Source organism: Cucurbita moschata, unplaced genomic scaffold, assembly GCF_002738365.1.
Source record: "Cucurbita moschata cultivar Rifu unplaced genomic scaffold, Cmos_1.0 Cmo_Scf00003, whole genome shotgun sequence".
NCBI classification, from domain to species: domain Eukaryota; kingdom Viridiplantae; phylum Streptophyta; class Magnoliopsida; order Cucurbitales; family Cucurbitaceae; genus Cucurbita; species Cucurbita moschata.
Window position 1 is genome coordinate 1,822,718 of NW_019268519.1, and position 16,150 is coordinate 1,838,867.

The window sequence follows — 16,150 nt, forward strand, 5'->3', positions numbered from 1 at the left end:
TCTTCCAGACTGCTTGAAACTTTTGTGCTATTTGTATACGAAGTTCTCTTTATGGGGTTATGCGTAGCAAACATTGATGATTTGCCTCTCTTCTCATCTGTTCTACGGAAGGAAGGATGTATGATCTGTTAGGAACTGCAGCCACAATGCCTTGATAGTTTGGTCGAATGGCATTACTCCAAAAAAAAAGGCTTGTGTTTCATTTGGGCTTAGTATCGCATTTTTGGGCCTCACGTTGGGCCTCAAGTTGGAGAAGAGATGTTTAGGGATTAATGGGCTAACTTGAAAATTAATTAAGACTTTTAGATATGGCTAAATTATAATCTCTATTTTAATAATAGGCTATTATAATTAGTATTGGACGAAAATGCCCTTACCAACCTTTTCTAGTTTTTTAAACAACTAAAATAAGTCTAAACAATGCCACGTTACGAGGAAGGAGAGATGCAATTTACATAACAAAATCTAATTAAACAAGTAATATTAAAAAAAAATAAAAATAAAAACCCTCAAAATTCTTAATAGAGAAATTTATAAGGAAAAAAAATACAAAATAATAATAATAAATTGTGAGTCTGACAGCAATATGTAACGAGTCAAAGTAGACAATATCTGCTAGCGGTTGGCTTGAGATGTTAAAAACGATATCAGAGTCGATGGTATGCTAGTGAAGACGTTGGGATCAAGTGGGTGGATTATGAAGTCCCACGTCGGTTGGACGGTTGGAGAGGGAAATGAAACATTTCTTCTAAAGGTGTAAAAACCTTTTCTTAGTATACACGTTTTAAAAAAGTGAGTCTAATACTTAATAAGCCAAAACTAATAAAAGGTTTAAAACTTGGTTTTTTAAATTGGAAATTAAAAAATATGCAATAATTGGGTGTGGCTAGGATTGAAACGTTTGAACAATTAAAATTAAAAAAAAAAATCACTTTTAGTTACTGATCACAATTTTTTAAATATTAAAAATTGTTTTTAAATGATGTGATAGTTGACAATAAAATAATATATTTTTATTGAAATAAGCAAAAATAAATAAATAAATAAAAGTTGAATGGAGAAATGTTAAAATATTTTTTAAAGAACAATAAAATTATTATATTCAAGCAACAAAATAATAAAAATAAAATGAATATTATAAATATTTTTTCTTCCCAAAATCAAAATATTGGAACAAAGACTTGAAGTCATAGGCATACTTTTCTATTTTGTTTAGAAAGAGAATATAATAATAAAAAAGAGGAAAATTTTGAATTTCAAAATTCTATATTCACTTTCAAATTCAAATAATTTATTTAAATAAAAATAAAATAACACGTCAACTCGTTAGAACCACTGGCATGCCCACGAAGGCATTACTTGTGCATTTTAATTAATTTATGTACTACACTTTTAATTAAATTATGATATTATCTTGAAAAATTAACATCAAATCAACGCTACTAATATTGACATTCATGCTTATCTTCTTCCGAGATTAGAGAAACAATTACAACTTAATTATTTTTTAATGTCAACTTTTCCATTAATAATCTTATTTAATTCTTCTAAACTTCTCAATCATTTTTCCGTTGACTTTAATTTTTTTTAATATTTTTCATAGAAATTATAATTTGATTTTTTAAATATTTTTCATAGAAATTATAATTTGAGTAAATTTAATGAAACCTTGAATATTATAATTATTAATAGTAAATAATGAGAGGGGGTTCAATATTATTGCTTCATTAATGGAAAACTAATAATTAAGACTCAATAATTTTATTATAATTTATTCTCATTTTCGCTGTTTTACATTAATTAATCGCTCTCTTCAAAACATATTAATAATTAAACTCTAATATTTTCCACAAATATGTTATTTAAAAATCTACTCGTTTAAAGAAGTCAAGCTAAAGAATTTATAACCTAAATTATGATTATTTTTTGTTTTTAAAAATTAATTTTATGAATATTATCTTTTCTTTATAATTTTTTTTATTTCGTTACCTAGTTAAAAAAAAAAAAAAAAAAAAAAAAACTAAATTTTTAATTTTTAATTTGTAATAGCAATTATTTATTCAGTTGACAAACCCTAAAAAAGGAAAGGCAAGGACACGCCATGCCTTTGATGACATTTTAAATATCTTTTTAAGTGTTATTTATTGTCTGCAAACGGGTTGTTTTTTGCAGTTCCTCTAAAGAATTAAAGGATTTAAAACAATACCTACTAACTTTAATACCATATTTACATAAGTGATTTTAATGATATATGAAAATGACGAAAACACCCTCGTGTTGTTACTACAATCCATTGCCTGTAATCGTCCCGTCCACCTCCATTAACTAGCTACACTAACCACCACTCCATCACTGATAACCAATTTGGAGACCTCCATCCACAACGGTTGATCTATATAGTGGTCGGTAGTTTTTATAATATATAAAAATGACCAAAATACCCTCCCACTGTTACTATCATCAATCGCTTACAATCATCCTGCCCACCTCAATTAACTAGTGCCACTAACCTCCACTCTATCATTGATAACCAAGTCGGTGACCTCCATCAACAACGGTCGACTTGTATAGTGTTCGATAGTTGTTCGTTATAGTAATTTAACATTAATAAAAATATTTTAGAGTTACTTATGAAAAAATATAACTAAATAATTTTTTTTTTAATTGTTATATTTATTTTGCGTTTGAACTACGAAAATTCCATTGTTGTATTGTATTTTAATACATGGACATTGAATAAGCCATTTTAGTCTTTTTATATAAATTATTTAATGCAAAGCTTATGTGACATGTATTTTCAGTCAGCACAAAACTATATTTTTATGTTTTTTAGTACATCCTGATATTTTTAACGAATGAAGCAAAGAGTCAAACCTTGACTTTTCAAATATATGCCAAAGTCTTGTATTAAATGACCAAGAAATTTAATCCATAACAATTATAATTAATTTTATGTGTCAAAATTTAAAAATATAATTATTTGAAAACTATATTAAAATATATTTATTATTCTAAACATCCAACCATAAAAAAAAAAAAAAAAAAAAAAAAATTACCGTGTTAATATAAATATAATTTTTATTTTCGTCTATCTTAGTCATACTATCCTCATAATCTATCTCATTCAAATGTAATATCGATTCATTTATGTATCTCTCATCTACTCAGATACATAGTTGTATAATAAATTGAGATGGAAAGTTGTGTCGATTTTAAACTTTAAAAACTTTTAAAATTGTATGTCTTTAACGTATGATGTCTTGCTAGTATGTTGGAGAGTTTAAAAAATATAATTTATATTATTAGAATATAAAAATAAAATGGAGTGGAAAATGTGAGTGGCGGTAGTATGGTATAAAAAGGAGGCAGAGTGCAGAAAAGAATTCGCAACCTCCATAAGTTCTGGTGAAGCTCTTCTCTCAATTAGGTAAGTTCTTCTCATCTTCAATGGCTTTTCTCTACTTTTCTCTCTCTCCATTTCACTGAAAAAGGCTTCCGCCGGTATCGGAACTAACTGTATGTTAATTGATGAAGGTCGGAGAAGGGGGAAATGGCCGGAAAACTCAGTCTCGAGGAAATCAAGAACGAAACTGTTGACCTGGTACGTAATCGCCTCCAAATTTCCTTCGCAAATTACTTTATCGCGCGTTTCTGATTCTATCTCAGATTTCTTAGATTCACGCTCTGGTTCTTCATCTTCCTCAATTTTTCGACCTAATTGTATATGCATGAAATGAGTACCAAAATCAAGTAATTGTGGATTCAGGGCTTTTTTTTTTTTTTTTTTTTTTGGCGCGAAGGAAAAAACGGTCCCGTTCACGTCGCCGTTCCATCGCACGTGTATATCTCATCCTTCTTCCAAGTAGATTCTTTTAATAGTTTGAATAAATTTAAAATTTAGTCCATGCAATTTCAAAGTAAAAAGTCAGCTAAAATCTTTATAAATAATTTATTTTCTCAACTATAGAGAATTAGATCATAAGTATAATATTCTATTTTCTTAAATTATTACAAAATAAAATAGTTGGATGTAATTAAATTATAAATTTGATTCTTATAATTCTTTAAAAATAAGAGGTAGTTTATTTGTTTTAAAGATTAGTATTAGTACATGTGATTTGATGAATAAAAAGTAATTCTAACTATCGATGAAAATTTTAACTAATTATTGGGTAAAATTCATGAGAATTTTATTAAATTGTATGACAAAATTCTAAGTTATATATACTTTAGGAGAATTTATTAAATTTTAGTAACTCCCACTCATTAGAATTAAATTAGAATTTTCAAATTTTTCATTAATACTATTTTTTTTCTCTCTAAAATTTTAAAAGATATCTTTTAATTTAAAAAAAAAAAAACTTTGAAAATACCTTTAAACTTTTTATAAAAAAACTCAAAAATACTTTTATGCTTGATATAATATTTTAAAAATATTATGAATTTTTCAAAATAAAATAAAATATTTGTAGATAACTTAGAAAACTTTTTGTCTCTACATTGAAAACTTTTTTTTAATTTTTTTTATAAAACTTTTAAAAATTTATAAATAATTTTTAAATATAATATTAACGGTAAAAATATTTTAAAAAATTTCAGAACAATAATGAAATTTTTTAAAGTTTGGTATTTTTAAAATACTCGTTAAAACAAAATACTAACTATTTTCATCCCAAACTAATGATAATGATATATTTTTTTAATATTTAAGGATATCATTGAAACTTTTGAAAATTTAGAGATATTTTTTTAGACAAAGTACAAATTTGAACGATATCTTTATTATTTAGTCTAATTTCTTTTAAATATATTGCAAATAAATAAATATATAACAAGTAAAGGAAAAGGGATTGGATAGGGTTAATATATTAATTCCAAATTTTAAAATTGGATTTATTGTACTAAAATAGATGAAGTTAAATAAGCCGCTACTTAAAGGTAAATTCTAAATACTTCAATAAAAATAATTTCTTTCACATAAAGATTTTCTATTCTGTTTTTATTTGGTCAATTAGTAAGAAAAGAAATTAAGATTTGTTTGGTAATTATTATTTTTTAGTTTTTAGATTCTAAAAATTATGTTGGTTTTCTAAAAACTAATAAAACTAAGATTTTGGATTAAAAAAAAAAAAAGTTGTTCATTTTGTCAAGTGCCTCACCTGTTGGTTTACAGGAGAAAATCCCGATCGAGGAAGTATTTGAGCTACTGAAATGTGGCCCCGAAGGTCTGTCAACTCCGGAGGGGGAAAACAGGCTCCAGATATTCGGTCCCAACAAATTAGAAGAGAAAAAGGTCTGCAAAAAAGAACAAAAAAAACTCCCCAATACTGTCATGTTTGTTTAATCATACTTGAGGATTCCACTGACGTGTTTATGAACAGGAAAGCAAATTTCTGAAGTTCTTGGGGTTCATGTGGAATCCCTTGTCTTGGGTTATGGAAGCCGCAGCTTTGATGGCTATTGCTTTGGCTAATGGTGATGGACAGCCTCCAGATTGGGAAGACTTTGTGGGTATTATATGTTTGCTGGTCATCAACTCCACTATCAGTTTCATTGAAGAAAATAACGCTGGGAATGCTGCTGCTGCTCTCATGGCTGGCCTTGCCCCTAAAACTAAGGTGAGTCAACAAAGTCTTAAACAACTTATTCTTAAGAATCACGCTCTCTATAATAATATAATATTGACCATTTTGAGCTTCAACCTTCCTCCCCTCGAATAAAGTATATTATAGAGCCTCCCCTTAATTGAGGCTGGATTCTTTTTCTGGAGTCCTCGAACTAAATACACCCTTTGTTCGACACTATAGAGCCTCTCCTGAAGCCTATGGAGCCATCGAACAGACTCGACTCCTTCTTTAGAGTCCTTGAACAAAACACTTGAGTCACTTTTGACTACACCTTCAAAACTCACAACTTCTTTGTTCGACATCTATTGACATAACTAAGATAAGGGCATAACTCTAATACCATGTTAGAAATCACGAATCTCCACAATGGTATGAATATTGTCTACTTTAAGCATATAAACTCTCATGGTTTTGCTTTGGACTTCCCCAAAAGACCTCGTACCAATAGAAATGTATTCTTTATTTATAAACCCACGATCATTCCCTAAATTAATTAATATGGGACTCCCTCGTAAATTTGATTTGCAGGTACTGAGAGATGGGAAATGGAGCGAGCAGGATGCTGCAATTTTGGTTCCAGGAGATATCATTAGTGTAAAGTTGGGGGATATCATCCCAGCTGATGCTCGTCTTCTGGAGGGCGATCCTTTGAAAGTTGATCAATCTGCATTGACTGGAGAATCACTTCCTGTTACCAAGAATCCAGGGGATGGAATCTTCTCTGGTTCAACTTGTAAACAAGGAGAAATCGAAGCTGTTGTTATTGCCACTGGTGTTCATACCTTCTTTGGAAAAGCAGCACATCTTGTAGACAGCACCCACCAAGTTGGCCATTTCCAAAAGGTGCTCACAGCAATTGGGAATTTCTGTATTTGTTCCATTGCTTTAGGAATGCTGGTTGAGATCATTGTCATGTACCCAATTCAACACCGAAGTTACCGCGACGGTATCGACAATCTGCTCGTTCTCTTGATCGGAGGAATACCGATTGCCATGCCAACAGTGTTGTCAGTGACAATGGCTATTGGATCTCATAAGCTGTCCCAACAAGGCGCTATCACTAAGCGTATGACTGCTATTGAAGAGATGGCTGGTATGGATGTCCTGTGCAGTGATAAAACAGGAACATTGACTCTAAACAAGCTTAGTGTTGATGTCAACTTGGTTGAGGTTTTTGCTAATGGTGTGGATAAACAGCATGTGATATTGCTTGCTGCTAGAGCTTCTCGAACTGAAAATCAAGATGCTATTGATGCTGCTATTGTGGGAATGCTAGCTGATCCTAAGGAGGCACGAGCAGGCATAAAAGAAGTGCATTTCTTCCCTTTCAATCCTGTGGATAAGAGAACTGCATTAACTTACATTGATTCCAATGATAATTGGCATCGAGCAAGCAAAGGTGCTCCAGAACAGGTATATTAACTTTCATATCCATTTGTTTCATTGAATATTTACTATGTTGTTGTTCTCACAATGAATTTCTGCTCACAGATCTTGACGCTTTGCAACTGCAAGGCCGATGTTAAGAAGGAGGCTCATGCTGTTATCGACAAATTTGCGGAACGTGGTCTTCGCTCGTTGGCTGTTGCGAGACAGGTCTTGACTATGTTCAATGTGTAACGCTCCAAGCTCACCATTAGCAGATATTGTCCTTTTTGGACTTTTCCCTTTGAGCTTTCTCTTTAAGGTTTTTAAGCGTGTCTACTTGGGAGAGGTTTCCACACCCTTATAGGGAATGCTTCGTTCTCCTCTCCAACCGATGTAGGATCTTACAATCCACCCCCTTTGGAACCTAGCGTCCTCGCTGACACTCGTTCTCTTCTCTAATTGATGTGGGACCCCATTCCAATCCACTCCCTTTGGGGCCAGCATTCTCGCTGACACTCATTCTCTTCTCTAATCGATGTGGGACCCCAATCCAATCCAATCCACCCCTTCGTGGCCCAGTGTCCTCGCTAGTACTCGTTCTCTTCTCTAATTGATGTAGGACCCCCAATCCAATCCACCCGCTTCGGTGCCCAGCATCCTTGCTGGCACACCGCCTCGTGTCCATCCCCTTCAGGGCTCAGCCTCCTCACTGGCATATCGTCTAGTGTTTGGCTCTGATATCATTTGAGACGCGTTTTAAAAATATTGAGGAAAAGTTGAACAATATCTACTAGCAATGGGTTGGACGTTAGGTAATAATAAACTTAATTTGGGGACATTTGTGTAATCATTGCTATGTCATGTTGGTTCAGGAAGTACCTGAGAAAAGAAAAGAAAGTCCTGGAAGTGCATGGCAGTTCGTTGGTTTATTGCCTCTATTTGATCCTCCAAGGCATGACAGTGGAGAAACCATCAAAAGAGCTCTCCATTTAGGTGTGAATGTCAAGATGATTACTGGTAATTAATTCAACTCAATCAAGTTAGTCATATCCATTCATTGTGTTTCTTAGATTATTCTCTCTGAGCTCCCCATCAATGCAGGTGATCAGCTCGCCATCGCCAAAGAGACGGGTCGACGACTCGGAATGGGGACGAACATGTACCCATCTGCATCCTTACTTGGTCAACACAAGGATGAAAGCATTGCAGGTCTTCCTATAGAAGAGTTAATTGAAAAGGCAGATGGATTTGCTGGAGTTTTTCCTGGTGAGATTGATTTTCAATCACCACTTACTGAAATAAACTACCGTGAAAGTTAATTTGTAGAATGAAGTGAAATCTCACGTTAGTTGGAGAAGAGAACGAAACATTTTTCATAAGGGTGTGGAAAACTCTCCCTAGTAGACACGTTTTAAAACCGTGACACTGACGGGCTATACGTAACGAGCCAAAGTGGACAATATCTGCTAGCGGTAGGTTTGAGCTATTATAAATGGAATCAGAGCCAGACACTGGACGGTGTGCAAGTGAGGACGTTGGACCCTCAAGGGGGTTAGATTGTAAGATCTCACATCGGTTGGAGTGGGGAACGAAGCATTTCTTTTAAGGGTGTAGAAATCTTTTCTTAGTAGACGCATTTTAAAACCATGAGACTGACGGCGGTATGTAACGGACCAAAGCAGGCAATATCTGCTAGCAGTGAGTTTGAGCTATTAAAAATGGTATCAGAGCTAAACACCGGACGGTGTGTCAGCAAAGATGCTAGGCTCTCAAACGGGGTAGATTGTGAGATCTCACATTGGTTGGAGAGGGAACGAAGCATTCCTTATAAGGGTGTAGAAACCTCTCCGTAGTAGACGCGTTTTAAAATAGTGAGGCTGACGGCGATACGTAATGAGCCATAACGGACAATATCTACTAGCGGTGGGTTTGGGCTGTTACAAATGGTATCAAAGTCAGACACCGGGCGGTGGGCCAAATGGTATCAAAGCCAGACACTGGGCGGTGGGCCAGCGAGAACGCTGGCTCCCAAGGGGGTGGATTATGAAATCTCACATCGGTTGGAGAGGGGAATGGAACATTCCTTATAAGGGTATAGAAACCTCTCCCTAATAGACGCGTTTTAAAATCATGAGGCTGACGACAAACAAGCCAAAGCGGACAATATATACTAAAAGTAAGTGGACAATATATGCTAAGTAAGTTTCAGCTAAGTTTCAGCTGTTACAAATCATGTAGTCTGAAATCTCCATTCTTGAATGTTTAGAGCACAAGTACGAGATCGTGAGGAAGTTGCAAGAGAGGAAACATATTTGTGGAATGACCGGAGACGGCGTAAATGACGCTCCGGCACTGAAGAAGGCTGACATTGGAATAGCAGTTGCTGATGCTACTGATGCTGCTAGAAGTGCTTCTGATATAGTCCTTACAGAGCCTGGCTTGAGTGTTATCATCAGTGCTGTTCTTACAAGTAGAGCTATCTTCCAAAGAATGAAGAATTATACGGTCAGTCTTCCACCAGCCTCCCTTAGATCAACCATTTCCCTCATGATTTCAGCTAACCATTCCCCTCTTCTTTTGCAGATTTATGCAGTTTCGATCACTATACGTATCGTGGTATGTACCCAAACCTGTTCGTATTCGTACAAATAAGCACATGTTCTTATTCTATCTCTATTATGGATCTTAGTTTACGAACTTTTTGCATTTGATTGCCAACAAACAGTTCGGTTTCATGCTTATTGCCCTCATATGGAAGTTCGACTTCTCTCCTTTCATGGTTTTGATCATTGCCATTCTAAATGATGGTTAGTATTCTGCTGCTAAATAAGCATTTGATATCGATATCTACTCTCTTATCTGTTAGGAATCACGACTCTCCACAATGGTATGATATTGTCCACTTTGAGCATAAACTCTCATAGTTTTGCTTTGGGCTTCCCAAAAGGCCTCGTACCAATGGAGATGTATTCCTTATAAACTCATGATTATTTCCTGAATTAGCGAACGTGGGACTCCCTCCATCCTCAACATTATCTGCTTCATTGACTAATCTTCCTGATATAGGCACAATCATGACCATCTCAAAGGATAGAGTGAAGCCATCTCCATTACCTGATAGCTGGAAATTGAGAGAGATATTTGCTACCGGCGTTATGCTTGGAGGTTACTTGGCTTTGATGACTGTCATATTCTTCTGGATAATGAGAGAAACAGACTACTTCCCAGTAAGATTCTTCTCAATCCCTTCCTCCTGAGCTGCCACCAGTTTTGTTAGGAACCACGAACTCTCTACAATAGTTATGATATTGTCCACTTTGAGCTTATGCTCTCGTGGCTTTGCTTTTGGTTTCCCCAAAAGACCACATACCAATGGAGATGTATAACTTCTTTGTTCGACATTTAAAGATTCTATTGCATGGCTAAGTCAAGAGCATGGCTCCGATACCATGTTAGGAATCACGAACCCTCCACAATGGTATGATATTGACCACTTTGAGCATAAGCTCTCATGGTTTTACTTTTGATTTCCCCAAAAGGTCTTTTACCAATGGAGATATATTTTTTACTCATAAACTCATGATCAACCCCTTAATTAACCGATGTGGGACTCCTCTCCTAACCATCCTCAACAGTTTTAGCCCCTATTATTTATCAAACCATGAACAATGCACAGGAGAAATTTGGTGTAAGATCTATAAAGGACAGTCCTAAAGAAATGATGGCTGCTCTTTACCTACAAGTGAGCATTGTCAGCCAGGCTTTGATCTTTGTGACTCGATCGCGAAGCTGGTCGTACTCCGAACGCCCTGGCTTGCTACTCATGGCTGCTTTCATGGTTGCACAACTGGTAAGGCAAGGTAAAACATTCAAACATTATATTGATATGGGCGGGTAAATGATTGTCTGGGTTGCAGGTTGCAACGCTGATAGCAGTATATGCAAATTGGGGATTTGCAAAGATCAAGGGAGTTGGATGGGGATGGGCTGGCGTAGTCTGGCTTTACAGTATTATTTTCTACATTCCATTAGACTTCATCAAGTTTGCTATTCGATATGCCTTAAGTGGCAAGGCTTGGCTTAACATGCTAGATAACAAGGTATAGTTTTAACAATGGCCTTCTCCAAACACTCATTGCCCCTTTGCTAACCATGTTTTTCGTGTCGAAAACCAGACCGCCTTTACGACGAAGAAAAACTATGGAATGGCCGAAAGAGAAGCTCAATGGGCTGCCACTCAAAGGACCTTACATGGCCTCCAACCAGCCCCAGAAAGAACCAGCCTGTTCATTGAAAAGAATAGCTACAGAGAGCTGTCCGAGATCGCCGAGCAGGCCAAGAGACGAGCCGAGATTGCTAGGTAACACAAACAAGTTCATTAGTTTAGATTATACTAACATTCACCAATCTACAACGTTTCCGTTACAGGCTTAGGGAGCTCAACACTCTGAAGGGTCATGTTGAATCAGTGGTGAAACTGAAAGGGCTGGATATTGATACAATCCAACAGCATTATACTGTGTAGAATCTGCCATAAAAGTTGCTGCAAGAACAGAAGAAGATAAAGGCCGAGAGGAACAATGTGATTCCCACTAATATATTTTGTTGTCGTCATAAGAATGAGTTCATGTTTAAGTGGTTCGTTAATGGAATAAAAAACTCAACTAGTTTAAGCATATCAAGATGTTAGAAGTTCGAATCTACTATTTGATAGCCGTTTAAATCCGACCCAAAATCTAAGGATTTGATTCATTAATGGAACCGAAAGCAAAAGGGGAATCAAATTCTTCATTCCCAAAAAGGAATTTTCTTGTTAGAACAAAAGGAAGAACATTAATGGAAAGAATAAGATAACAGGGAGAAGAATGATTTGAGATGAGCAAATAATAGATTGCCTACAAGTTCAAAGCTTTGTACTTGATTCCTGATCCCAACACCTCACAGATTGAAAACTTCCCATTTTCCCATGATCCAAACAGATCTTGGTTGAAGGCAAATGGTATCAAGTTGAGATTTTGCTTGTCCCCTTGATAAGAACCGTTCATAACCTTTGTCTTCTCATGTTCTATAAAAGGTTACCGCTAGTAGATATTGTTCGTTTTAGCTTTTACGTATTGTTGTCTGTCTCATAATTTTTAAAATGAGTATATCAAGGAGAGGTTTACACGCACTTATAAGGAAGACTCCCGATCTATATGCAAATCTTTTTAAATTAAAAAATGACATTAAGACAACGTGTGTGGGAGGATATTGTAAGAAAATGGAATGATAAGCTTTGATCCCAACTAAAAAAAAGATTCCTCTGGTCCCATTCCCCCATGTTTTCTGTTTTTTATTGGTCAATTTTTAAAGAATAATATATATATATATATATTTTTTAATTTGTATGGGAAGTCATCCTCCAATTTGATGCAATGAACGAGGAACCAAAATTAATCCATCAATTTCCCTTTTTATTTATTTATTTATTAAAATTTAAAAAAAAAACTTTAATTTAATTTCCAAAAATGGCCAATTTCTTGTTGGAACTTTCCTCTCATCAGTACACGGTAGATTTTTCCCTTTTTCTTTGTTTAAAATTTATTTATAATTACCAATTAAGTTGTTTATTATTATTATTATTATTATTATTATTTTTATTTTACGTCGTCTGAAAAATTTTCAGAAAATAAAAATGAAATGTCACTTTCTTTTGATCGTCTCTATAAAGTCTGTCTTTTTTGTTTTCAATTATTTATATAGACTACGTCATAAATAAAAATATTAAATAGTTGATAAAATTATTATCTTTTGACCAAGGAAGTAATAAAATATTGTTTTCTATAATTATTTTTTTAAAAACTTTTAAATATATGAATCTGACGTATGCAATTCAACCAGAAATCCTAACGTGGGAGACATATATAGATTGGGTTCGGTTGAAGTTTTCTTTAGACAAATTTGAAAATTTGGATTGATTGAATTGATGACTCGAATAAGATTCATAACCCACTACAGTAATCTCGAGATAGGTTGAGATTTGTTCATTTTTTTAAAATTATTTAAAATTATCTTCATAATAATTTATGTAAGATTGAGTTATGAACTCTATTTTTGGACGGATCAAGTTGATAGATCAAAAAAAGTTTCAGGGATAGATCAATTTTATTAACTAACTCTACAACTCATCTTTAATCACCTCCAATATTATAATTTCATTAAATGTTGATAAATAGATATTTAACTACAAATTTAATTTTTAAACTTTAAGTTCATACCGAGCAGGTGGACAAACGTAAAACATGTCTTTTAGTACACTATCATCTACCTATTAAATCAATAACGGCCATCTTTTCTCACACCACAATATAATTTTAGAATTCAAAATTTTAATTAAGAGAAATAGGAAAAGATTTTAAAAATGGGAAATTAAAATTTTCTTTTAAAATTTTCTTCTAGAACAAAATAACCCATTTTTTAAATAAAAATAATAATTAGGTGAAGGGAATCTTAGGGCAAGATAAGGATGAATGCAAAAGAAATAGAGAAAAATAAATAAATAATAAAATAAAATAAAATAGTGGGAGCCACAAAGGTTAAGGGATGTGCCTTAGTTAGCCTACAAAGCGTGCTCCTTTTTTAATCCAATCCACTCCCCTTTCCTTTTTTCTTTTTTTTTCTTTTTGGAAATAATATTTTATTTATTTCCTTATTATTATTATTATTATTATTATTTATTTCTTTTTTCTTTTTGCCCACCACTTTTGTCTCTCTTTTTCTAAGATTTTCACATTCAATCTCTAACCCTTTCTCTCACCTATGTCTCTTATTCGAAAAGAATTCGTGTCGATCATAACGTGCAGAAATAATTTGTGTTGATCAATACAAATAGTTATATATTATAAAAGAGATAGAAGAATGTCGAGACCATCTTCATTTAAGATTTTAAATTTTGATTTAAATTTTAGGCTTAAATTATTACCTTCTACATTTTTTTTTTAAAATTTGATCTTTAATCTTTTAAATTATCAATATTATCTTTACGTTTCAAAATTTATTTACGCCCTCTTTAATACATCAATCTATTTATCAGTAATTTTTAATAATTTTTTTTTATTCTTGCTCGTGTTTCAAAAAGATTAAAAATCGTTAATGTATTTAGTCTTTTCAAAATGTAAGATTTATACCGTGCTCGTGTTTCATAAAAAAGATGTGATTAAATAATTTTTATGAAATTGATTGGTATGTCCTAAAATGGTCATTTCACCTGCATTTAGTTATTTAGTTTTTTTTTTTTTTTTTTTTTTTTTTTTTTTTGGTGAAATAGTGTGGAAGCTAGCGATGATTAAATGTGGCATAATTAAGGATAGGACTAGAGGTGGAAAATATTCATTAAAGAAAAAAAAAACAAGAGAAATTCAATTTTTTAATAAATTTATTTTTATCCAACCCCGTTTCAACAAGTGGCACCTCCAAATTAGTCCCCAAACTGCCCCGCGCCATTTATTGCCACCTAGATAAAATTAATTCACTTATTTATATTATTATTTTTAGTTGTTTAAAATTATAATATAATATTATAGAAAATGGCAGATATAATTAGAGATTAAAAATGTCAATTATAAATCCTTTTTATAAAGTATAATCAATCCAATTTAATGTTAACTAATTAATTATGGTTATGAATACTATGGTTTGCTTTAATTAATTAAAAATGGGTATTTTCTCAATTTAATTAATTAATTAATAAAGTATATTTAAATGTTGCATTGCATCGTCATTTTTGTTAACTATTTTTAATAACAACGACTTAATAAAAATAAAATATTTATGTGAATACAAAGGGACAAGGCTAAATTGTATTTCATATATATATATATATATATTGTATGTATAGGTCATTGGACAATGGTTGGAAGACGACGGTATATCAGAATCAATTAAGTTGTTTCCAAAACATTATATTGAATGTACCTACCGATTTTAATTCTAATTTATATGATTCGACAATTCAATATACAGTGAATCTATCTATACCCGTCACCCATGTACATTTGTCGAGCCTTTATTAAGATTCTTTAAGGTCTCACTTTATTTTACTTTAATATATAAATGTTGTATGGTTAGAATATTCATTTCTCGAACCCACTTCCTTTTTTCTCGGAGAATCTCTTTATTAGAGTTTGGAGTTGGCACATGTAAGAGATCTTTGAATGAATTTCGAAATCACCAAGCTATCGTGAAAGTTATGTTGTTACATGTAAAAATCATGTTGTTAATCAGACTGTCCGACTTAAATATGTTCATATAGATTGAACTCTCGTGTTAGATAAAATATGTTCTCGTACATTCTCTATGACACGACGAATGTTATGTACTTGAATTATTTTCAAAAGAAAAAACTATCCCCACAAACGAATGTAGATAATATGATTTATTTTAACATGTTTTGTTCTCACTTACATGTTTCCTACTAAAAATTTTCGGTCATTTGTAACAGTCTAAGCCTACCACAGATATTGTCAGTTTTGACCGGTTAGAATATATAAATAGCTTATAATTAACCAATCGAGATTCTCTCTCTCAAACGGTCAATGGGGGAAATATGGCGCATGTGCATAGCTCACATGGACAGCCTATGTATAGCTAACCACCATGCATGTCATAGGGACATTAAATTATGATCTTTAATTAATTAGAGTTATTAATACATGCTTTTTATATAAATAAATAAAAATAATGTATTTATATCTTAGATATGTTATTTATTATCATCCGAATAATATCTTTTTAAATTTTAAGATTTTTTCACCCACACTAATATTATAGTATATTATATTATCACACACGTATATAGTTTTTTTTTTCTGAAATTCTTAATTAAATTTCAAAAGTAAAAGTAAGTTTAGATTTAAAATAAGGAAGAAGTAATATTTATAAACATAAATTAAAATAGTTATTAAAGCAATAAAATTACATAATATAATGAATACAATGTATGAACCATACCAAACAAATAAAAGGACAAAATGAAGCACATCCAAATATAAAAATTCATATATTATGTAATTTAATTCTTTTTAAAAATGGATTTGTTAGGTTCGGGATATTTTATGCTGCCTTTTTAGGAAAGGGATGCGAGAGGAAATTTTTTTTTTTTTTTTTTTTTTTTTTTT

General features: G+C 32.6%; 1 protein-coding gene across 1 annotated transcript; it reads left to right on the forward strand.

Moving 5' to 3' along the window:
* The first annotated feature begins 3,354 nt into the window (after nucleotides 1–3,354).
* Nucleotides 3,355–11,796, forward strand: LOC111438880 (plasma membrane ATPase 4-like). The gene is made up of 16 exons (XM_023076707.1): nucleotides 3,355–3,427; nucleotides 3,535–3,601; nucleotides 5,174–5,293; nucleotides 5,382–5,618; nucleotides 6,156–7,040; nucleotides 7,119–7,223; nucleotides 7,868–8,012; nucleotides 8,097–8,261; nucleotides 9,262–9,500; nucleotides 9,579–9,611; nucleotides 9,721–9,802; nucleotides 10,062–10,222; nucleotides 10,672–10,845; nucleotides 10,913–11,095; nucleotides 11,171–11,355; nucleotides 11,424–11,796. Exons 2-16 carry the CDS (start codon nucleotides 3,551–3,553, stop codon nucleotides 11,518–11,520), a joined length of 2,862 nt encoding a protein of 953 aa, XP_022932475.1. The 5' UTR covers nucleotides 3,355–3,427; nucleotides 3,535–3,550; the 3' UTR covers nucleotides 11,521–11,796.
* Nucleotides 11,797–16,150: the final 4,354 nt, after the last annotated feature.